At 36.5% G+C, this 17,902-nt stretch overlaps 1 protein-coding gene across 4 annotated transcripts in view; it reads left to right on the forward strand.

Moving 5' to 3' along the window:
- Positions 1 to 17,902, forward strand: part of WWP1 (WW domain containing E3 ubiquitin protein ligase 1) — a 59,368-nt gene that overhangs the window by 37,405 nt on the left and 4,061 nt on the right. For all 4 annotated transcript variants that reach the window (XM_048286152.1, XM_048286148.1, XM_048286150.1 and 1 more), the window contains exons 9-21: positions 996 to 1,091; positions 1,712 to 1,886; positions 5,178 to 5,232; positions 5,327 to 5,411; positions 5,511 to 5,639; positions 6,573 to 6,645; positions 6,738 to 6,809; positions 7,805 to 7,893; positions 10,539 to 10,698; positions 13,382 to 13,515; positions 13,609 to 13,749; positions 14,697 to 14,817; positions 16,512 to 16,616. In XM_048286152.1, coding sequence (XP_048142109.1) covers positions 996 to 1,091; positions 1,712 to 1,886; positions 5,178 to 5,232; positions 5,327 to 5,411; positions 5,511 to 5,639; positions 6,573 to 6,645; positions 6,738 to 6,809; positions 7,805 to 7,893; positions 10,539 to 10,698; positions 13,382 to 13,515; positions 13,609 to 13,749; positions 14,697 to 14,817; positions 16,512 to 16,616 — 1,435 coding nt within the window. The remainder of the gene's footprint in view (positions 1 to 995; positions 1,092 to 1,711; positions 1,887 to 5,177; positions 5,233 to 5,326; positions 5,412 to 5,510; positions 5,640 to 6,572; positions 6,646 to 6,737; positions 6,810 to 7,804; positions 7,894 to 10,538; positions 10,699 to 13,381; positions 13,516 to 13,608; positions 13,750 to 14,696; positions 14,818 to 16,511; positions 16,617 to 17,902) is intronic.

Genomic DNA, 17,902 nt, shown 5'->3' on the forward strand with positions numbered 1-17,902 from the left:
GGTTTCTATTTGGTGGTTCCCCACCCCCCCTCCTTCCTCTCCCTTCCCCCCTCTTATCTCTCCCCTGCCAATTGAGTCTCCATTATGTTGAGACCTAGGAACTCTGTAAAATGCTGCTGCTCCTTTCTTCTCTTATTGAAATCATAACATATAACCTCTTGAATTGCAGAAAAACTTTTGTAGTTTTATACAATGCTCTGCAATAGTGAGGAAATGCACATCCAATCCTATGAGTAGCAGGCCAGGTGTTCTGTCTACATTTTTAGGAGCTAATTAAGTATTTATGTACGAAAAACAAATATGTATCAACTGCAGACAAGCACTTCAGCTTTTCACCTAATGTTTATCCTGGTTTCCCCTCCATTTATAAGTACTTTTATTGCATTATAGTAGTTCTCAGCATCATGAAACTTCAGCTGTTGATAATGTTTGGTCCTAGCTCCATTTTCAATGTAAGGTTGTTTTGCAAAAAGAAGTAATCCCCAGGATATCAGATACAGCATTTACCAGGATAGGAAATAGAAACACAGGAAAGCCATCTGATAGCACACACTTAAGGTTCACTCTGAAAGGTACTGTTTGTTGGATACAGGGAACAGAGCTTCAAAATGTAAACACTCTCATTTTTTGAGAGGCATGAACTTGGAAATCCAAAGAATGCATCTCTAAGCACTTTCAGAGTGAGGTTGTTTTAGTGTCCAAGCATTGAGCACATAATTAATTGACTTTGTTCTCAGCTTAAATATAATAGGAAAATGCTTGTGACTATTGATGTATGCTCATTATGTGCCAAGTCCTTTAAAGAAGTCTTTTTGGTGGTATGAGTTCAATAGAAAGTAACTGATCTGTATTCTGGTGTGAATTTTCTTTCCTGTCCTAGAATGGGTTTTGGACCACGGTATTTTCATGCAATGCCAAGGTACTTTTTGTCTTAGTGGGAAGTCCCTAAGAAGTATTTTCACCTTGACTTATGTGCAAGTCTCTTTGTCTTGAAGGTGGGAGCAAAGAAAGGATCCTCATGGTAGAACCTATTATGTTGATCACAACACACGAACTACAACATGGGAAAGACCACAGCCCTTACCTCCTGGGTAATGTAGACTTTTTTGAATTAAATATGATAAATGTACTATATTTTTGTTTGTTTGTTGCTGGAAACAAACAGCAGCTCATCAAAACTGTATTCTATATCATATATTAAGAAATTCTAGCCTTCATTTAATTATATTAATTGCAGCTATTTTTCTGGGAATGTTGATACTGGAGATGTCACTAGTTTTGATCACTTGTTCAAGTACAGCTACTAAGGTATTTTGTTCTTCCTTTAAAACTTAAGCATGAAATAATGCATATTTGATTGCCTTTATTTAGATGGCACCACTGAGTGTAGTGCACTGGTTCTAAGCCTCAGATTTCCCAGCAAAGTGTTCTCTGTGAAATCTGCCAACATTACTTGCAGTTACAGGAGTTTACAAAATTAAAAATGAGGTGACAGAGAGCTGAGCAGGCAATTGCTAGAAGTCTGTGTTTGCTCATTGTGGTTGTTCTTCTACCAATTAAGTTGGGGTGCTTTTGTGTCCTTCAGAAATTAAAATCATGCCTGTGACTCCAGTAGTTCATTCAAGTACCACCTAGGAATTTAGCATAAAGAGAAAATTGGTTAGTAGTACTACTGAAAGAATTAGCTGTTAACATTTGTGTTTTTTGAAAGCTGGGAAAGAAGAGTTGATGATCGTGGGAGAGTTTACTATGTGGACCACAACACCAGAACAACAACGTGGCAGCGACCAACAATGGAGTCAGTGAGGAACTTTGAGCAATGGCAATCTCAACGGAATCAACTGCAGGGAGCTATGCAACAATTCAACCAACGATACCTCTATTCGGTAAAGTGTACAAAATTTAGAAATCAGTACAGAGGTATAGGTATACTTTTTGTTTTTTAACTTTAGAAAAAGTGATTTTACAACTATTCAATCATATATGTTAGAAGATGTTTTGCATCAGGAATTTGGATTCTGATTATTCTGAAAAAAGTTAAAAATCATCCTTGGAGGCAGAAGGTACTCCCTTCTGAGTTTCTGAGTTTGTTCCCCAACTGGAGCTTTGTGTACTGCATTTTTGTAAGACTTTTAATGCCAGTGGGAAGGGGTAAAACTAAAGCAGTCCCTTAAAATGAAAAGGAATGTAAACACTGTTAGGGGACATTTTGAACTTTAAATAGTCTTCAAAACTGTTTAACTGATTAGGAGTCCTTCACTAATGTAAGTGGCAATTCTTTTACTTTGAGCTTACTTGGAAGGTTATACATCTGGTTCAGCTCTGGAATTTCCTACGTGGTTTTCCGTTTCTCTCAGATAGTTGCTTACCTCTGCCTGAAGAAAATTTGAGTAGCTTCAAAGAGGGTATTTCTTGAGTCAGATTTTCACATCTGTGACTGGTTAAATAGGATAGTTGTTTCTTCAGTGTTAACAACGATGTTGCCTGTGCATCAATGGTGCCTGTGTGTCACTGTCACTCTAAACAGTGTCACTCTAAACTCTTTAAGAATTGTGCTTGGCTTCTTAAAATTATCTGATCCCAGAGACTTTGTAACATCTATAGCAAAACTGGAGTGTTGTAAAGAAGAAACCATTGAAGTACAAGTCTCAAACAGCTCCATTGGAATAGGACTCTGCATGTGCAGACCTAATTTGAATTTGATGGACTTTATTCACACACCCCTCTGAAGTAAAGGATGCTGCAGCATTACTTAAAAGTTCTCAACCTCTCATTATTGAATTAGACATTGTATCTTGTCACTAGCAATAGAAGAAACATGCATCACCACTAATTTTTGAACTCCCAGAGCTGTACATCAAATTCAATTTGTTTTATGCAGTTAGAGAAAAGTAGAATGGCCAAGGCTGGAAGGGACCTCTGAAGGTTATTTGGTCCGATGTCCCTCCTCAGGCAAGGCCACCTACAGCCAGCCATCCAGGACTGATGTCTTGTAGATCAAGGATGGAGACTCCACAATTCCTCTGGGAAACCTGTGCCAGTGCTTGGTCACCCTCCTAGTAAAAAGTGTTTCCCAATGTTTAGAGGGAGCCCCCCTGTGTTTCAGTGTGTGCCCATTGCCTCTGGTTTTGCCTCTGTGAACTAGTGAAAACAGCCTGGCTCCATCCTTTTTGCACCCTCCTTCAGGTACTTATACACACTGGTAACTTCTAATGCAAATCCAAGAATCACAGCTGAAGCATGTTGAGCCAAAACCTTTTGTTGACTGACTTTGTGTACTTGTGTACTTCTTTGATCAGTTGCATAAAACATCTGAGAAAACTCTCTTTTCTGATGCCAAGACTTTCTTTTGAGCTAGATTTATTCTTCAAGGAACAATGTATTTTTAAAATTATGTTACTTCCTTCATTAAATGATAACCCTTACTGAAAACCACAGACCCATTTCTTAAAATGTCTCATCTGACCTTAGAATCATTAAATGAGGATTTGTTAGTGAGACAGAATATACTTGAAGGAAAAGAAAACTTGACTGTTTGCATCTCTTTAGAATTCTAAGTATTATATCTGTTGCACAGGTAGAATTCACAGTTTATTGAGGGGGAAAAATTGAAATTATATTGAAGAAAGAGTGTTTTGTTTTCACTTCAGTGTGCTTTTGTATACTTTTCTTCTAGAATAGTTAAGGTCAAACTATAGCTACCTTTTCATGCTCTGGTGATGTACCAGGACTCTGCCTATATAGCAGTTTGAGTGAGATTGTATTTTATTTTTTGGGAAAAAGTAGATGAATACTTTCGGTTAGAGAAAGTTTCAATTATCTTTTGTGGTCAAAGCTTATCTATGTAAAGAAAGAAAAGTAGATGGGGTATAGTTGTTTTAATTAATTTTACCTGGATTAATTTATCATAGTCATTTTGGAAATGAATCTGCCTGGTCTTTCAGTGTGTTCTGTTAAATATACAGCTCTGTGTGGCCAGCAGCCACACACAAATCCTCGGACCCATTAAGAAGGTTGGAAGTATCTGAATTGTGCCACCATTCAGTTCTCCGGCAGACAGCATTTTGCTTTTGTGCACTATTCTTTTTTTACACTCACCACAGGGAAGTCTTTGGTTAGAGGGTCACTGTGATTGTGTAGTCTCCTAAAGTAGAAAAGACTTACTGCATTTGCTGCTGAAATAACTATAATTCTCTGTTCTCGTGTAGTAGCTGGTGGCTGGAACAACTACACAGCTCAATTTTGAGTGTAACTAGTGCATTTCCTTCTGGTCCTTGATCTATTTCTCCTTCAGATAAAAAATATCATAGGTTTGTTTTTGCCTGAATTTGCTGCTGTAAACTCCTAAGTTCATTTGACATTTTTGTATTGCAAATGCCATTTAAAGCAGTATTAGTTCCTAAGACACTCTTTGGAAAACATAGCTTGGACACAGCTTGGTTCCCCTATATCAAAAATTCCATTCTGCACCCACACACACTAAAAGTTAGTGTCCACAAATTTTAGGGGTGGATGCTTTTAATTATAAATTAGAGCATGGATCCTATAGTCTGTGGGATTTCTGCCTTTTGTTTTTATTTTTCTCCATGCTTTGTATTTTTGGGAGCTACTTGGGGACTTCTGCAAGGTTACAGTATATTATGAGCTTAGCTTGCATTTACATAATAACATAATCCCTTTTTTTTCCCTTTTAGCATTACTGTATGTTGGTATAATTTTGCCCATCCACATATGAATGCAGCTGCATTAAAAAAAAAAAAAATTACAGAATTTGAAAATAGCCAAACATCCAGGGAAGTTATCATGTATTGAGGAAGTAAAACCCCCTGTGCTGGCAGTAGTCACTGTGCGTGGAAATGTTTATTATGATAAACAAGAACTTGGTGCTTATCTGCTGATACATGCTTCCTCAAAACTTGTATGAACACTTTGTACCACTACTCAAGTTTGCTGTAGGAAAGGAGAGGGAGGGTATATTGGGTTAGAAACAAGTGTGCAAAGCATATTTTATTATCATATAATCTAAGTTTCTTTGCAAAACCAGATTAAAAATGGCATGATGGGGTTTTTTCTTGCAGAATGAATAGTCTTCAGGACTAGTGGTAATCTTAAAACACACTGAGAAAAAAGTATGAATAATATTTGGCCTAACTGGAAGTCCTCTTGTTTTTAAATAGGCTTCGATGTTGTCAGCAGAAAATGATCCACTTGGGCCTTTACCACCAGGCTGGGGTAAGTTAATTAGCTGTGGATTTCAGGAGGTGGCTGTTACAGAAATTTGGAATGCAGTTGTTGTATAGTGGATTTTTTTCTTTTTTTCCCGTAGAAAGGAGAGTGGATTCAAATGATAGGGTGTATTTTGTAAATCATAACACAAAGACAACACAGTGGGAAGACCCTCGAACTCAAGGGTAGGTGTGTATAATGACTGTGCAGATACAAAAGGTCTTGCTTAATTATTTTATATCATGATATGGGAGAAAAAGCACTGCCTGCAATTTCTTTTGCAGTTTACAAAATGAGGACCCTCTCCCAGAGGGCTGGGAAATCAGATATACCAGAGAAGGTGTCAGATACTTTGTTGATCATAATACAAGAACCACCACCTTCAATGATCCTCGTACTGGGAAATCTTCTGTGTAAGTGAGAAATTAAATATATTTTTGAATGTTTTACCTTGTTATAGTTTAATAGTGAACTTCTCTCATACTGTAAAATGATCTACAGTTTTAGCTGGAATTGCACCCTAAGTTATAAACAAGTTTTTGTAATACAAATTTAATATATTTTTAAATTTTAATTGTTACTTTATCTATGTCACATTTTGCTGTACTGCTCTGATTGAAATACCAAGATTGTAATAATTTTATTAATAGAGAGGGGAAGTGAGGTAAACCTGAATAATGAACTAATGTAACTAATAGTTACATTATGTAACTAATAGTTATATTTTTTAAGAAACAGAAAATGATCATTCTGAGTATTGCTTATAATGATACACACTCTAGCAACAGTAATGTCTAAACAAAGTACTACTAAATACTTCTGAAAAAGTTTACATGCAAATCTTCTTTTGAATATTTTGTTTAGAAGTATTGACCCAACCTATAGTAGCTTTCTTAATGTCTTTTATATGGGGTAGGGTTTACTTCTGACAACGTGGTGATGGCTTTTCATTCAATGAGCGTGTAGAATGTTGCACTAGGAAGTCCTGCATAGTTCCAGAAGAAGCTAAATTTATAAAGCCTAACTTAGCAGTCTTTCTCTCAGTGAAGATGATAAATTAAATGTCTCTCCTTTATGTGACTTGTACTTTTTACAGGTTTCATAGGGATTTGATATCCTCTTCATCTTTCATCTTTCTATCAAGTTTGGTAAATTGACTTGCAAAAAAAAAAAAGGGTGAGGGATGGTGGAAAGGAAGACTGGCGTTCCAAGCCACCAGCTGCATTTGATCCTATCTTACAATAACAATTTTTGTGTATTTTTGAAATCTTCATGCTGTTGTTTAGCATTGAAAGTATTATTTGATGTCTGCATGCTTAATGTATCTCAAATATGTTTCCTTACAGAAATAAAGGGCCACAGATTGCTTATGAGCGTAGCTTTAGGTGGAAACTTGCTCATTTCCGTTACTTGTGTCAGGTACTGATTTAGTAATTATTTACTTACTGAAATGATTTGAGTTTTTACGTATGTATGTGCTGCCTTTTAATGTTATTGCCTTATGATTACAGTCCAATGCACTGCCAAGTCATGTGAAAATCAATGTATCCAGACAGACTTTGTTTGAGGATTCCTTCCAGCAAGTAAGCCTGCAAAAATGATTGTGTTTGTTTATGAAGTCAAAGCAGAAGAACAAAAATGGCCAAAGCCAGTTCAGACTAAGGGTCCTTCAGGCACAGTAGTCTTCCCCTGGTATTACCTAGTGGGGTTTCTTAGGGAAGACTGTAAGAACAGAAGTATTGTATATAATACTTTTATCATATGCTCTTTCATTTTCCAGCTGTTTACAATTGAAATACTTCTTGAGCTTCAAGTAGTTTCTGAGTATTTTAATAATCCTCAAGGGATTTCTCTTCTGTGAGCTTGTCTGTGTTCCTATGGTGAACTTTTTGCATCTACAGCCTCCTGTGGTAGAGTTCCATAGCTTAACCTACTGTGGCAACAGCCACATTGGATTTGCTTTTCTGATTCCTGTGTGTGTTTAGATACATTACAATATGTTGTTTTCTCCAGTTAAAACTGGCGTCCTGCTTCATCCTTCAAAGATTAAATCTGTGTAATTGAAGCTTACAGTCCTTGAGCTCTTAGAATCTGCAGCCAGTGTATGATGAAAATTCTTGCTGCTGTCACCACATCAAGACCTCTTGGCAGGGATTCTCTATAAGTAAAAAGTATATTATAAATGAAAGTATATTGAATTTATTCTGGATTAAATTATTTCTTTAAGTGATTTCCCTAAACCCAAAAATCATATATATCAGATGAAGTGCCTTTTTGCCTGTTTTCCTTTAATAATGCCTGCCTTAGGAAGACTGTAAGAACAGGGTACCCATACAGCAATACTTTCCAGGTGTTCCTTCCACTTGCTAGCAGTCTGCTGCTCAAGGATTTTAAATCCAAGTTGGTATTTTTGTGTGTAGTTCATTGATTGCATGTTCCATGAGATGGTCTACTTGCTTTTCAAATTTGTGCAACATTTGACATATATATCATTTCTGTATCAGCATTAAATTAAATTTGAATGAGTGATGTAGTGACAATGCATAATTTATAACTTATTAATTTATTTTTTTAATAGATTATGGCATTAAAACCCTATGATTTGAGGAGAAGATTATACGTTATATTTAGAGGAGAAGAAGGATTGGATTATGGTGGCTTGGCAAGGTAAAAGAAATTTGCTTAAATAGTTTTTATTTTTTTAATAGCACTCTAGCCTTGATTTCTCTTGCAGTCTGACCCTAGGTACCTTCTTAGGTACCTAAATGTATTAAGGAGGTGGAACTGGCAGCACTGGCTATTTTTACAGGTTGTAACTTCACCTTGGTAAAACTATGGTCTCAGTTGTTCAGTTCTTTGACAAAGAGTGATGTTTAAATTAGAATGAAATTAATTGCTCTAGACTGAGTTATTTCAGAACCTTTCTATCAGAAAGCTCAGTTTTCCTAGAAGTGGGGACTATGGGAAAATAAAGTGTTCTGCTTATTTGGAAAAATGGCAAGCAAACAGCAGATTGGGGCTGATAAGAACAGAAAGGAAAAAAAACCAAAGGAGAGTAGTGCAGGCATGAAGGAACAGCAAACAGATCATGTCAGCTCCACTGGAATGTGAAACAGCTGGAGTATGAGTTTTTCTAGAATCTGAACTGGAAGTCGGAGGGGAAAAACCTGATAACAAGAAAAACACAGACAAAATTTCATTTCTTGACCACAGATAATACAACCACTGACTACTGCTGCCTGTTACTTGAATGAAATGTTACTGCTAGGATAAAAATTTCAGTACTGCTGTAGATCCAGGGAACTGGAAGAGGTTATAGGTGATAGAATTTTTCTTGTCATGGTGTTTTGGTTTTGTTTCGGGTTTTTTTTTAATGTAAAAATGTTCTGTTTTGGTTCTGTTCTGGTTTTATGTAACTTCCTGTGTTAAAATGAAATTCAGTGAAAACGTGTACTATTTATAAGTAAGGAAGCTTGCCTCTGAAGGTTGAGCTTCTTTGGGTATGTGGTGTTTTGCTTCTGATTACAGTATCACATAGGCTTTTGGGGAGTGATTGCAGGGAGGAATTCAATTTTTGCTTTGCATGGATTTTGTTTGTTTGGTGTCCCTATTGTGAGGGCTGTAGGCGTAAGATGGGAACCAGGACAGTTCACATAACCTTTTCCATAGAAATGGGAGTATTCCATAGAAAAGATATTAAAATAATTTAACTGCAGTGTGTTAATCATAGAAAGTAGTAGAATAAATAAATAAATAAATAATACATAAGTAGTGTAATTTCATAGTTTCATAGTTACTTAAGTCTTGCCCAAGATTTTGTATGTGACCCTGAGAACCAGCCAGATCTCACTGTAACTTGAGCTGAGAATTGTTAAGTGACACTAAATAAATGTTCATGTACTGACTAATGAAATACTGCATTAATACAAATATAGATCAGTTGTCTCTCAGCAGACTAAATTCAGTGTTCCCTTCAGAATTTTACCTTGCATGTAGCAGGACCAATCTGACATTATGTCCTGTGGCAAGTTTTAGCTGCTGATGTGAAAAATGCATTGCTCCCACAACTTCTTGTTAATGACTGATTTAGTTAATTCCTCCCGTGTTATCTGACTTTGTTTTAATTTAAATGCCTATTAAATTTGATGCTTCTATGTAGTTAATGTAATTGTGTCACTATGAAACTTGCCTAGAATGCTGTACAACATTCTTGTGCTTACTGGAAGATACGTGGAACTCTGTTAGGGTTATTGGATCCTGGCTGCCTTTCTCTGTTTACTCTTCCTACTTGGCCTTTGGGTTGGAAGTGTATCATTGTGAATCATGATCCATGACTTGAGTTTTGCAGCACTGGTAGGAGAAACATACTAGCAAACCTCATTTCTATTCCATGATCTTGAGTAAATACAGAGGGATAGAAAAGATGCCTCTTAAATGTGACAGCTGAAAGGCAGTAAGAATGGAATTCAGTCCCTGAAGTTATTATGGGACAGACTTTTAGCTTTTTTATGTCACTAAGCCTGGTTATTTAGTACCAAACATTTAGTGCCTGATACAGGAGCTCCTGAGTGTGTATGACTGCTCTGAGGTCTCTGCAAATACTGTAAAGCAACGAATATTATAAAAATCACCTATCTGAACACTGAAATACCAGATTCTGGTATTATTTCAGATCACTTGAGTTGAAAACAATTGAAGTGGTGAAAAACATGTATTCATTTAACCTCAGCAAAAAGATACTTTTACACTGTCATGTCGTGTAGGCTTAACCAATACATGGTAATTTGTTAAACTACAGTAACTCAGTGTGTGTTTTTCTGTCAGACTGGAAAAGCAAATAAGGTGTGCTAAGGTTTCAATTTCTTTGTTTTGTTTTATCTAAGTTGTTTATAATAAGCATGGAATAATCTGTGATTTTTTTTGAGTAAAGATGTGAGTTGTAGACAGTAAAGTAGGCATGAGGAGGGTAAATGCTGTGTACTAGTTGAGGCAAGGACTGCGTAAGAAAAAAATGTTACTGAGAGGCAGCTAAAACCTGTGCTGTGAGGGTGCATTCAAGGTGAAAATCTTAACTATAATTTCTAAACTTTGGAAACTATGACTTTCTAACATTATTTGGTTTGATAATTAATTTTCTATATTTAAGAAGTGTATAATGCGATATATTATTCTGTGATTCTAATACAACACTGTTTATATTATTTTTCAAAGTTTGCATATATTTTGACCATTTTGCTAGTTACCTAAGGGGAATGGTGATAAACATCTGTATTTGATGTTTTTTTATGTGTATACATGTTTTTTTTCCTTAGAGAATGGTTTTTCTTGCTTTCCCATGAAGTACTGAACCCTATGTACTGCCTATTTGAATATGCTGGCAAGAGCAACTATTGCCTGCAGATAAATCCAGCATCAACAATCAATCCTGACCATCTTTCATATTTCTGTTTCATTGGGCGCTTTATTGCCATGGTAGGTTAGATTTTTAAGGTTTTATATTTGCTGTAGCTATACATTTACTCCTGAACAGTATTTGTTTGTACAGTTATTAAAGGTTATATTAATCTCATAGAAATGGAAGATTAAGGCATATAAGTTTATTGAGCCAATTCCCTGAGAGTTAAGTCTCTTCCACACTCATGTTTCCTGGGAGAGTAATGAAAGTTAATATGACATTCGATATAATATTTTATTTTCATCAATTGGATGTGTGTACTTCATGCAAATTGCTGTTTGATTGAGTGTCTGAATACTGATGCTCTGAAAAATGTGACATATTTTGTGAAAACAGCTCCTCAGTTGGACTTGGTATACCTTAGTGTATTTGAAAAAATGAGTTAGAATGTTTTGCAGAGTACACTGAGCCTTAATTTAAATGTACATGCTTGGATACCAAAGTCAGATACTGCAGAGACCAAAAGCTGTCAGGGAGCTGATTCTCTGCCATCAGATTTCTCTTTAACTACAAGCTGATCAGGCATGTTGTATCATTTCTTCTGGTATCGCTGAGTTGGTCTTCTGTAGTGACTCCTGTTCTGTCACATTTCTTTCCTTCCATGTAGTGATACTGTCATCTTTCCACATAATCATCATGTCTACAGGTAGTCCTCAGCAACACCCCTGAACATGGTGAACAGTGAAACCAAAAAGAGTTCATATTGAAGAGACTATTGCCTTATGTTGTTCAGGCTTTGTGTATGAAATTAGAATAAATACAAGCCAAGTGTAACATAAATGAAAAAATACTTTCAGACTTAAAATAAATTAGGTTTGGGTGGTTTCTTAGTTCTGCTTTTCTTATAGATTCTTCTTGAGAAATTATTCAGTTATGATGATAACATCTCTGATTTCAAGTGTTTTATGGCTGAATTCACAGTTTTTATGCCGTCATGAAAATTTATCTCATTGTGTTAACACTTTCAGTAGGCTGCCAAGTTTTTTCTTTATTTTAGAGTCCTCAGCAAGTTACAATGCCACTTAGAAGGAAGGCATGATAAAGCCAGTTACATGCTAGAGCCATTGTTTCTTTTAGTTGGTGTTTTTTGATCTTGTGTGTAAGAAATGTTAACTTTAGGAAAGCTATTTCATAACAGTACAGATCAAAGTAAAAAGCTTAATTAAAGTAATTAATGTAATTAAAAGACAGACTTTTATTTCCTGAAGTATATATGTGTTTCTATTTTAAATTCTCCAAGTGGGGTGAAAGAGACCTGTGTAACAGTGCCTGATGTGCAAGGTTTGAGTGTATTCATGGTTTATACTGGATGGTATTTTCTGCAGTGCTTCCTGGGATATCCTCTAGTGGCTTAAGATAGCTCAGGTAATAATGTAACTGGGAAATGCAGTTGCAGTTTCTGTTCTTCTCACAGTTCTAAAATAGTAGTGGGTTTTTTAGTTTTAAGTACTGAAGTAACCACAAATGTTTTCAACTGAAACAGGATTAAACATAAAGAATGTGCATCTTACTTCGTAATAAAAACCTGTTAAATGAAGTTGGCTGAGGCAGCTTTTATATTTTGCTCTAAGATTACCATACATATTAAATAAGGTGATTTTAAGAACTTAATCTTGCAAAAGCAGAAAATCACATGCCCAAATGCTGCACTTGACATTGAATTTCTATCAGGTCACCTTCCCATGAGAAGAGTAGACTAGCTTAAAAGTAAATAAATGTATAAACAAACAAATAAATAAAGGCCTCTAAGAGAACCTCTTTAGGCTCTCCTTAAGCAGAAGAAAATGCATGCTAAGCCTAAAAGGGGGAAATTAGGTGGGGAAAAAAGATGGAGCCTAGAGGAAATGGGCTGTTAATTGGCTGTTCTGCTCACAGAATTTCAGATGTGATGAAAGAGAAGCAATGAATGCCACACATGGCCTATGTTTAGGATGATTTCTTTAAAGAGCTATTTTAGTGAAGAAAGTGTACTTGATAAAGCTGAGGGGAAAAAAGGGTTTCAGGGTTATGGTTGTGCTCTGTGAGCTCTCAGATGCACTGACTCAGTGTAGAGGTTAACACTCTGTGTGTGTGTCTGTGTGTGTGTAATGCTATGCTTCAGTACTAGAAAGCAGGTTTCTAATTCTAGAAATCAGTGTGGTGAGACAAGTGTGACCATGTTTTGGGTTTGGTTTTTTTTTTCAGTTTCGTGGAGAACTCAATTCCTCAGTTCTGTTACTCACCTATAAAAAATGTGATTCCCAAAGCTCTTTCTTACAAGCTGCAGTAGCATTCTGTAATGGATGATGTTGTTGGATGTATGTATGTAGTAAAAAATGGCAGTAGTACTCAAGTAGGATCAAATATTATGATCAAGTAGGATCAAATATTATGATCAAGTAGGATAAAATAACACAATTATGCCTATTCACATAATGAAGGTGAAGAAAGGATGAAGTCCTTTTATGAGAAGTTTTTTTTTTTAATCAAAGAATTTCTAAATCGTAATAACATATGCTTGGATAAGTTTTGTCTTTTTTTTTGCTTCCCATTTAATTTAATGTTTTGTTCTTTATAAATACAGTTTTAAAAAGCTGGTACTGCTATTGGGTGCTTTTTATTATTTGAAGGAGAAAGGAAAAAAAAAAAGACTTTGAGTCCAGAAACACTTCAATAAGTCAGTAGTTCAATAAAAACTGAACATATTTTTCTGTTCAACAGGCATTGTTTCATGGGAAATTTATTGACACTGGTTTTTCTCTGCCTTTCTACAAACGAATGCTGAGCAAAAAGCTTACTATTAAGGACTTAGAATCTATTGATACTGAATTCTACAATTCCCTAATTTGGATAAGGTTTGTAGTTAATTTTTTTGTGTGTGTCTTTGATATTTTATGGATTTTTTGTTTATATAGAATTCATTACAATATTTTTTTCTTGCCATCCAGGGATAATAACATTGAGGAGTGTAACTTGGAAATGTACTTCTGTGTGGATATGGAGCTCTTAGGAAAAGTAACCTCACATGAACTGAAATCAGGAGGTTCAAATATCTTGGTAACTGAGGAGAACAAAGAAGAATATATTGGGTAGGAAGGTGTAAATGCTGAAAAAAGTGTTCCATGTTTCTCCTGTTGCTCTAGTCTTTTTTGGCACAGTGGTTTTTGTTGGTTTGGTTTTGTTTTTTTTTTTTTTCTTCCCATGATACTATGTAATTCTTGTGGCTGTTACTGAAATGGTATCTTGGTACATGTTGCTATCTTGATACACCATCACTTGGTACAGAAGGAGACCATGTGAGGAGATGACCTGTCGTGCTCTTGTACATGTACAGTGAGAGAACAGGTGAAACTGAAATAAGCAAGCCTATTTTCAGTAACTTCAGGTAACAAATCCAGGTAGAGAGAAGATATCTGTTTAACAGAAGATTCTAAAATTGTTCAGAACTTGGCTCTAAATGTGGAAATGGAAATTCAGAATGCTGTGTAACATGCTGTGACTTCAACTGTTGTTTTTAAACTCTTTCTGCTGCTGTTTTCTACTTATTTCCTAATTTTATCACTGCCCTTCTTTTTCTGAACCTCTATTTCTGATCTGTCTATTTGGTGATCTCAAAAGCAGATGTACACAGACCCTTTTCTGTGATGCAGTGTATATCCAGTGCTACAAATAAAGTTTCCACTTAAATTAGTGGTCTTCAGTTTCTGAGAGAAATATAGTATATAGATACATATATATATATAGTATATATATATTCTATAGTATATAGATAAATTAAAGTTAGTAATAATATTTATTTTTAACTGGAATGGTAATCTAAGTTACATCTTGCTACTTTACTATTACCTGAGTTTGAAGATTTGGGATAATAGAGTATAGTAGGTTCCTCATAGTTAATAGAATTGAACAGTGTAAGAAGTAAAACTTGAGGGATTCTTACCTGATGGGAACACACACACAATTCTATGTGTTTGAACTTCTTCATGTTGAATGCACAATTGATGTTTAATTCACGTTTGGTTTTGTTCTACCCCAGGCTAATGGCAGAGTGGCGATTTTCTCGGGGAGTTAGAGAACAAACCAAAGCTTTTCTTGATGGTTTTAATGAAGTAGTTCCTCTACAATGGCTACATTATTTTGATGAAAAGGAACTGGAGGTGAGGTTTTCTATTCAACATTTTTACCTTTTGCAAGGATTATACATATGGAGAGATTAAATGGATATGTCAGCTTGAATCTCGTCTGTGCATCCTCCATTTGATAGCTTCTAGAACATGGAGAATTTATTAGGAGCAGTGGGATTAAATCATGATAAAATTGAATCAGTATTTTGAATCAGCGTTTTGTGATGTTCAGCATTGCGGCTGGGATGGGGTCTGTGGCTCAGATCCAGGAAGCCGTGACCGACCAGAGAGAGCGTCCTGCAAGGGACAGTCCCCCAGAGGTCTGCGGGGATCCCTCAGCCACCGGGCTGCCTCCGCAGAGGGGTGCCTGTCTCAGCAGGCTGTCAGCTCTTTAGGGATTTCAGTGAGAGTGATTTCAGCTCTTGTCCTGCAAGGCAAACCCCAGGCTGGACCAGGAGGAGAGAGACGAGAGGCTCTTTTGGCGGTTCTGCATGGGGCAGCTTTATTTGACCCGCTCCCCGCGAAGGGGAGGCCAGGGATGAGCTCTCTGATCTCTAAGGGGGAATAGGGGTAGTTCTTATAGGGATGCAAGGGTGGGTGTGAGAGGGTAAAAGCCAGTGGGTTACAAAGGATCTACATAGGGTCTCCCAGAGGATCATGGTTCTGTTTTCTCTCACCCTCACTGAGAAATGCCGCCTTTTCCAAGGGGATCTTGCTGGGAGGCTATGCAATCCCTCCAGGCTGGGCATACCCCACAGTTCAGCATTAAAATGTTTTTTTGAAAGTTATCTGTGAAAGTGTATCAGATCACTTATGGATCTCTGAGTCACAGACTTTTCCTTCTCTGGTAGATGGGTAGACATGTAACAGATGACAAAGAAGTTGAGTGTAGTGTATAGCGATTGCTTGGTATCACATTGACAGTCTAAGGTTCTAGGGTTCTTACGTTTAAAGACAGAAAGCTGGAGCAACCAACAAGGTTTGAAATTGAACTTTGCAGATCCTCAGTATGTAACCCAAAGGCTGGTAACAGGGATTGCTTGCATGGTCCATGTTTACTTAACAATCAGCCTGCCCTGTGTTCAATCTTGGGGTTGTGACTTGGAGTAGGGACAACAGGCTCTGTAGTGCTGTGCTCATTTATTTCTGTGTGACTTGCCAAGGTTCCCTGTATATGAGCAGCTTTCTGAAACCTTCTTAAGTAAAATGGGAGGGTTTTTTCTAAGAAAAGGCTTTGCTCGATCTTTTTCAGTTTTCAGTTTTGTAGAAGGCTTTGCCTTTAGAACTTTAGGCTTTCTTTGCCTCTTGTAATGAATACTTCTCAGACTTACACTTTGCAGTATGTTTTATTTTTATTAGTAGTAGCAGCAGCAATATAATCATTATCATTTTGGAATATGAGGCAAAAGTTTAATGGAGAGGGTAATCTCCTTCTTAATATAAAAATTTCTCTTATGGGAAAGGTAGTATCTTTTATTATTGAGCTATTAGTTGGAAGATACCAAGTTTCTGGTATTCAGTCTTTCAGACCACTTAAATACGTACACAATTTTGGAGTAGCTCTGTAAACTTTGGAAAAAGAAAAATGTAATTGTGTAGTAAAATGAAGAAATTACCAGTCCTTTTTTTGGAGCAAAAACTTTCATTTTTTTTTACTATATCTCATACAAAATAGAAAATACTCTTAATTTATGTGTTTAATGTGAAGAAATTGTTTTCTTTTCTAGGTTATGCTCTGTGGTATGCAAGAAGTTGATTTAGCAGACTGGCAGAGGAACACTGTTTATCGTCATTACACAAGGAATAGCAAGCAGATCATATGGTTCTGGCAGGTATGTTAATCAGTTACAGTTCTGACTTCTTTAGGTTTTGTTTTGTTCTGGAGCACAAATGACATGTGGAGTGGAGGGCCATCCAAATGAAGGTTCTTACAGCTTCCTTTCCTTTTTCTTTTCAGAGAAGGAAAGGAGGATTACTGGTCTTTAGGGAGCATACTTTAGGGTGAGAAATGGCAGATAGATACACACATTACATTTGGATGCTGGCTAACGAATATTTTCTTCTGTATATTGTTCAATGAGGTTTTTTTTTATTCTGAGCAGTCATTTGCCTTCTTAATGTTTATGTATGTAGTACACCTGTACATCTTCAATTTCCAGTACCTGAAGGGAGCCTACAAGATAGAGAGGGACGTTTTACAAGAGCATGTAGTGACAGGACAAGGAGAAATGGGTTCAGAAAGAGGGTGAGGGTGTGAGGCACTGTTTGCTGTGAGGGTGGTGAAGCACTGGAACAGATTGTCCAGAGAAGTTGTGGATGCCCCATCCCTGGAGGTGTTCCAGGCCAGGCTGCATGGAGCTCTGAGCAACCTGGTCTAGTGGAAAGTATTCCTGCCATGGCAGAGGGCTGAAACCAGATGATCTTTAAAGTCCCTTTCAACCCAAACCATTCTATGATTCTGTGATCTAAAAATGGCACATAGTACTTTTGATTATTGTCATATTAACTGCTCTGGTCTAGCACTGAATAATCTTCACTCACATTTTAATGAAGTTGGCTAAGGAAAAATCCTCAAATATATTCAGGCTCACAGCTTCTATGAATTTTCCTGAAGAGAAGTCAGACCTAGGGTCTTCCTATCTTATGAAAAATCACCATTTTAGAGATGCTTTTGACTAAGTTTCTCTGGGAAAGTGATGCAAATCAATTATTTCCTATTTATATTGTAAGATCTGATGATATATCTTTTTAAGATGCTTGGTACTGAAAGAATCTAAAGAAGTTTAAGTATCAAGATTTATATGCAAGTTTTTCTGAGTCAAAATTCTAGGTATATTAATGCCCCCTGTCTTACTGAGATGTTCTCCATCTCTGCTCTCTTTTCTTCCTCTTCCTTTCCCAGTGAATTTCCTGACAAAGTGATGCAGCTGTTATGGATGGGTTTTCTCTCACTGAGACTTCCACATACAAGGAATATTTATTTAGTCTTGAAATACCCTGAGTCTGTGGCTAGACTAGTGCTGTGTTTAATAACAATGGCAGTAGTCTTTATAAAAAGCATTGGCATGATTTATATTTTAGTGTAGAATAAAATAGTAAGGATTCTTCTTATTTGCTG

This window comes from Corvus hawaiiensis, chromosome 26 (genome assembly GCF_020740725.1).
Source record: "Corvus hawaiiensis isolate bCorHaw1 chromosome 26, bCorHaw1.pri.cur, whole genome shotgun sequence".
Lineage (NCBI taxonomy): Eukaryota > Metazoa > Chordata > Aves > Passeriformes > Corvidae > Corvus > Corvus hawaiiensis.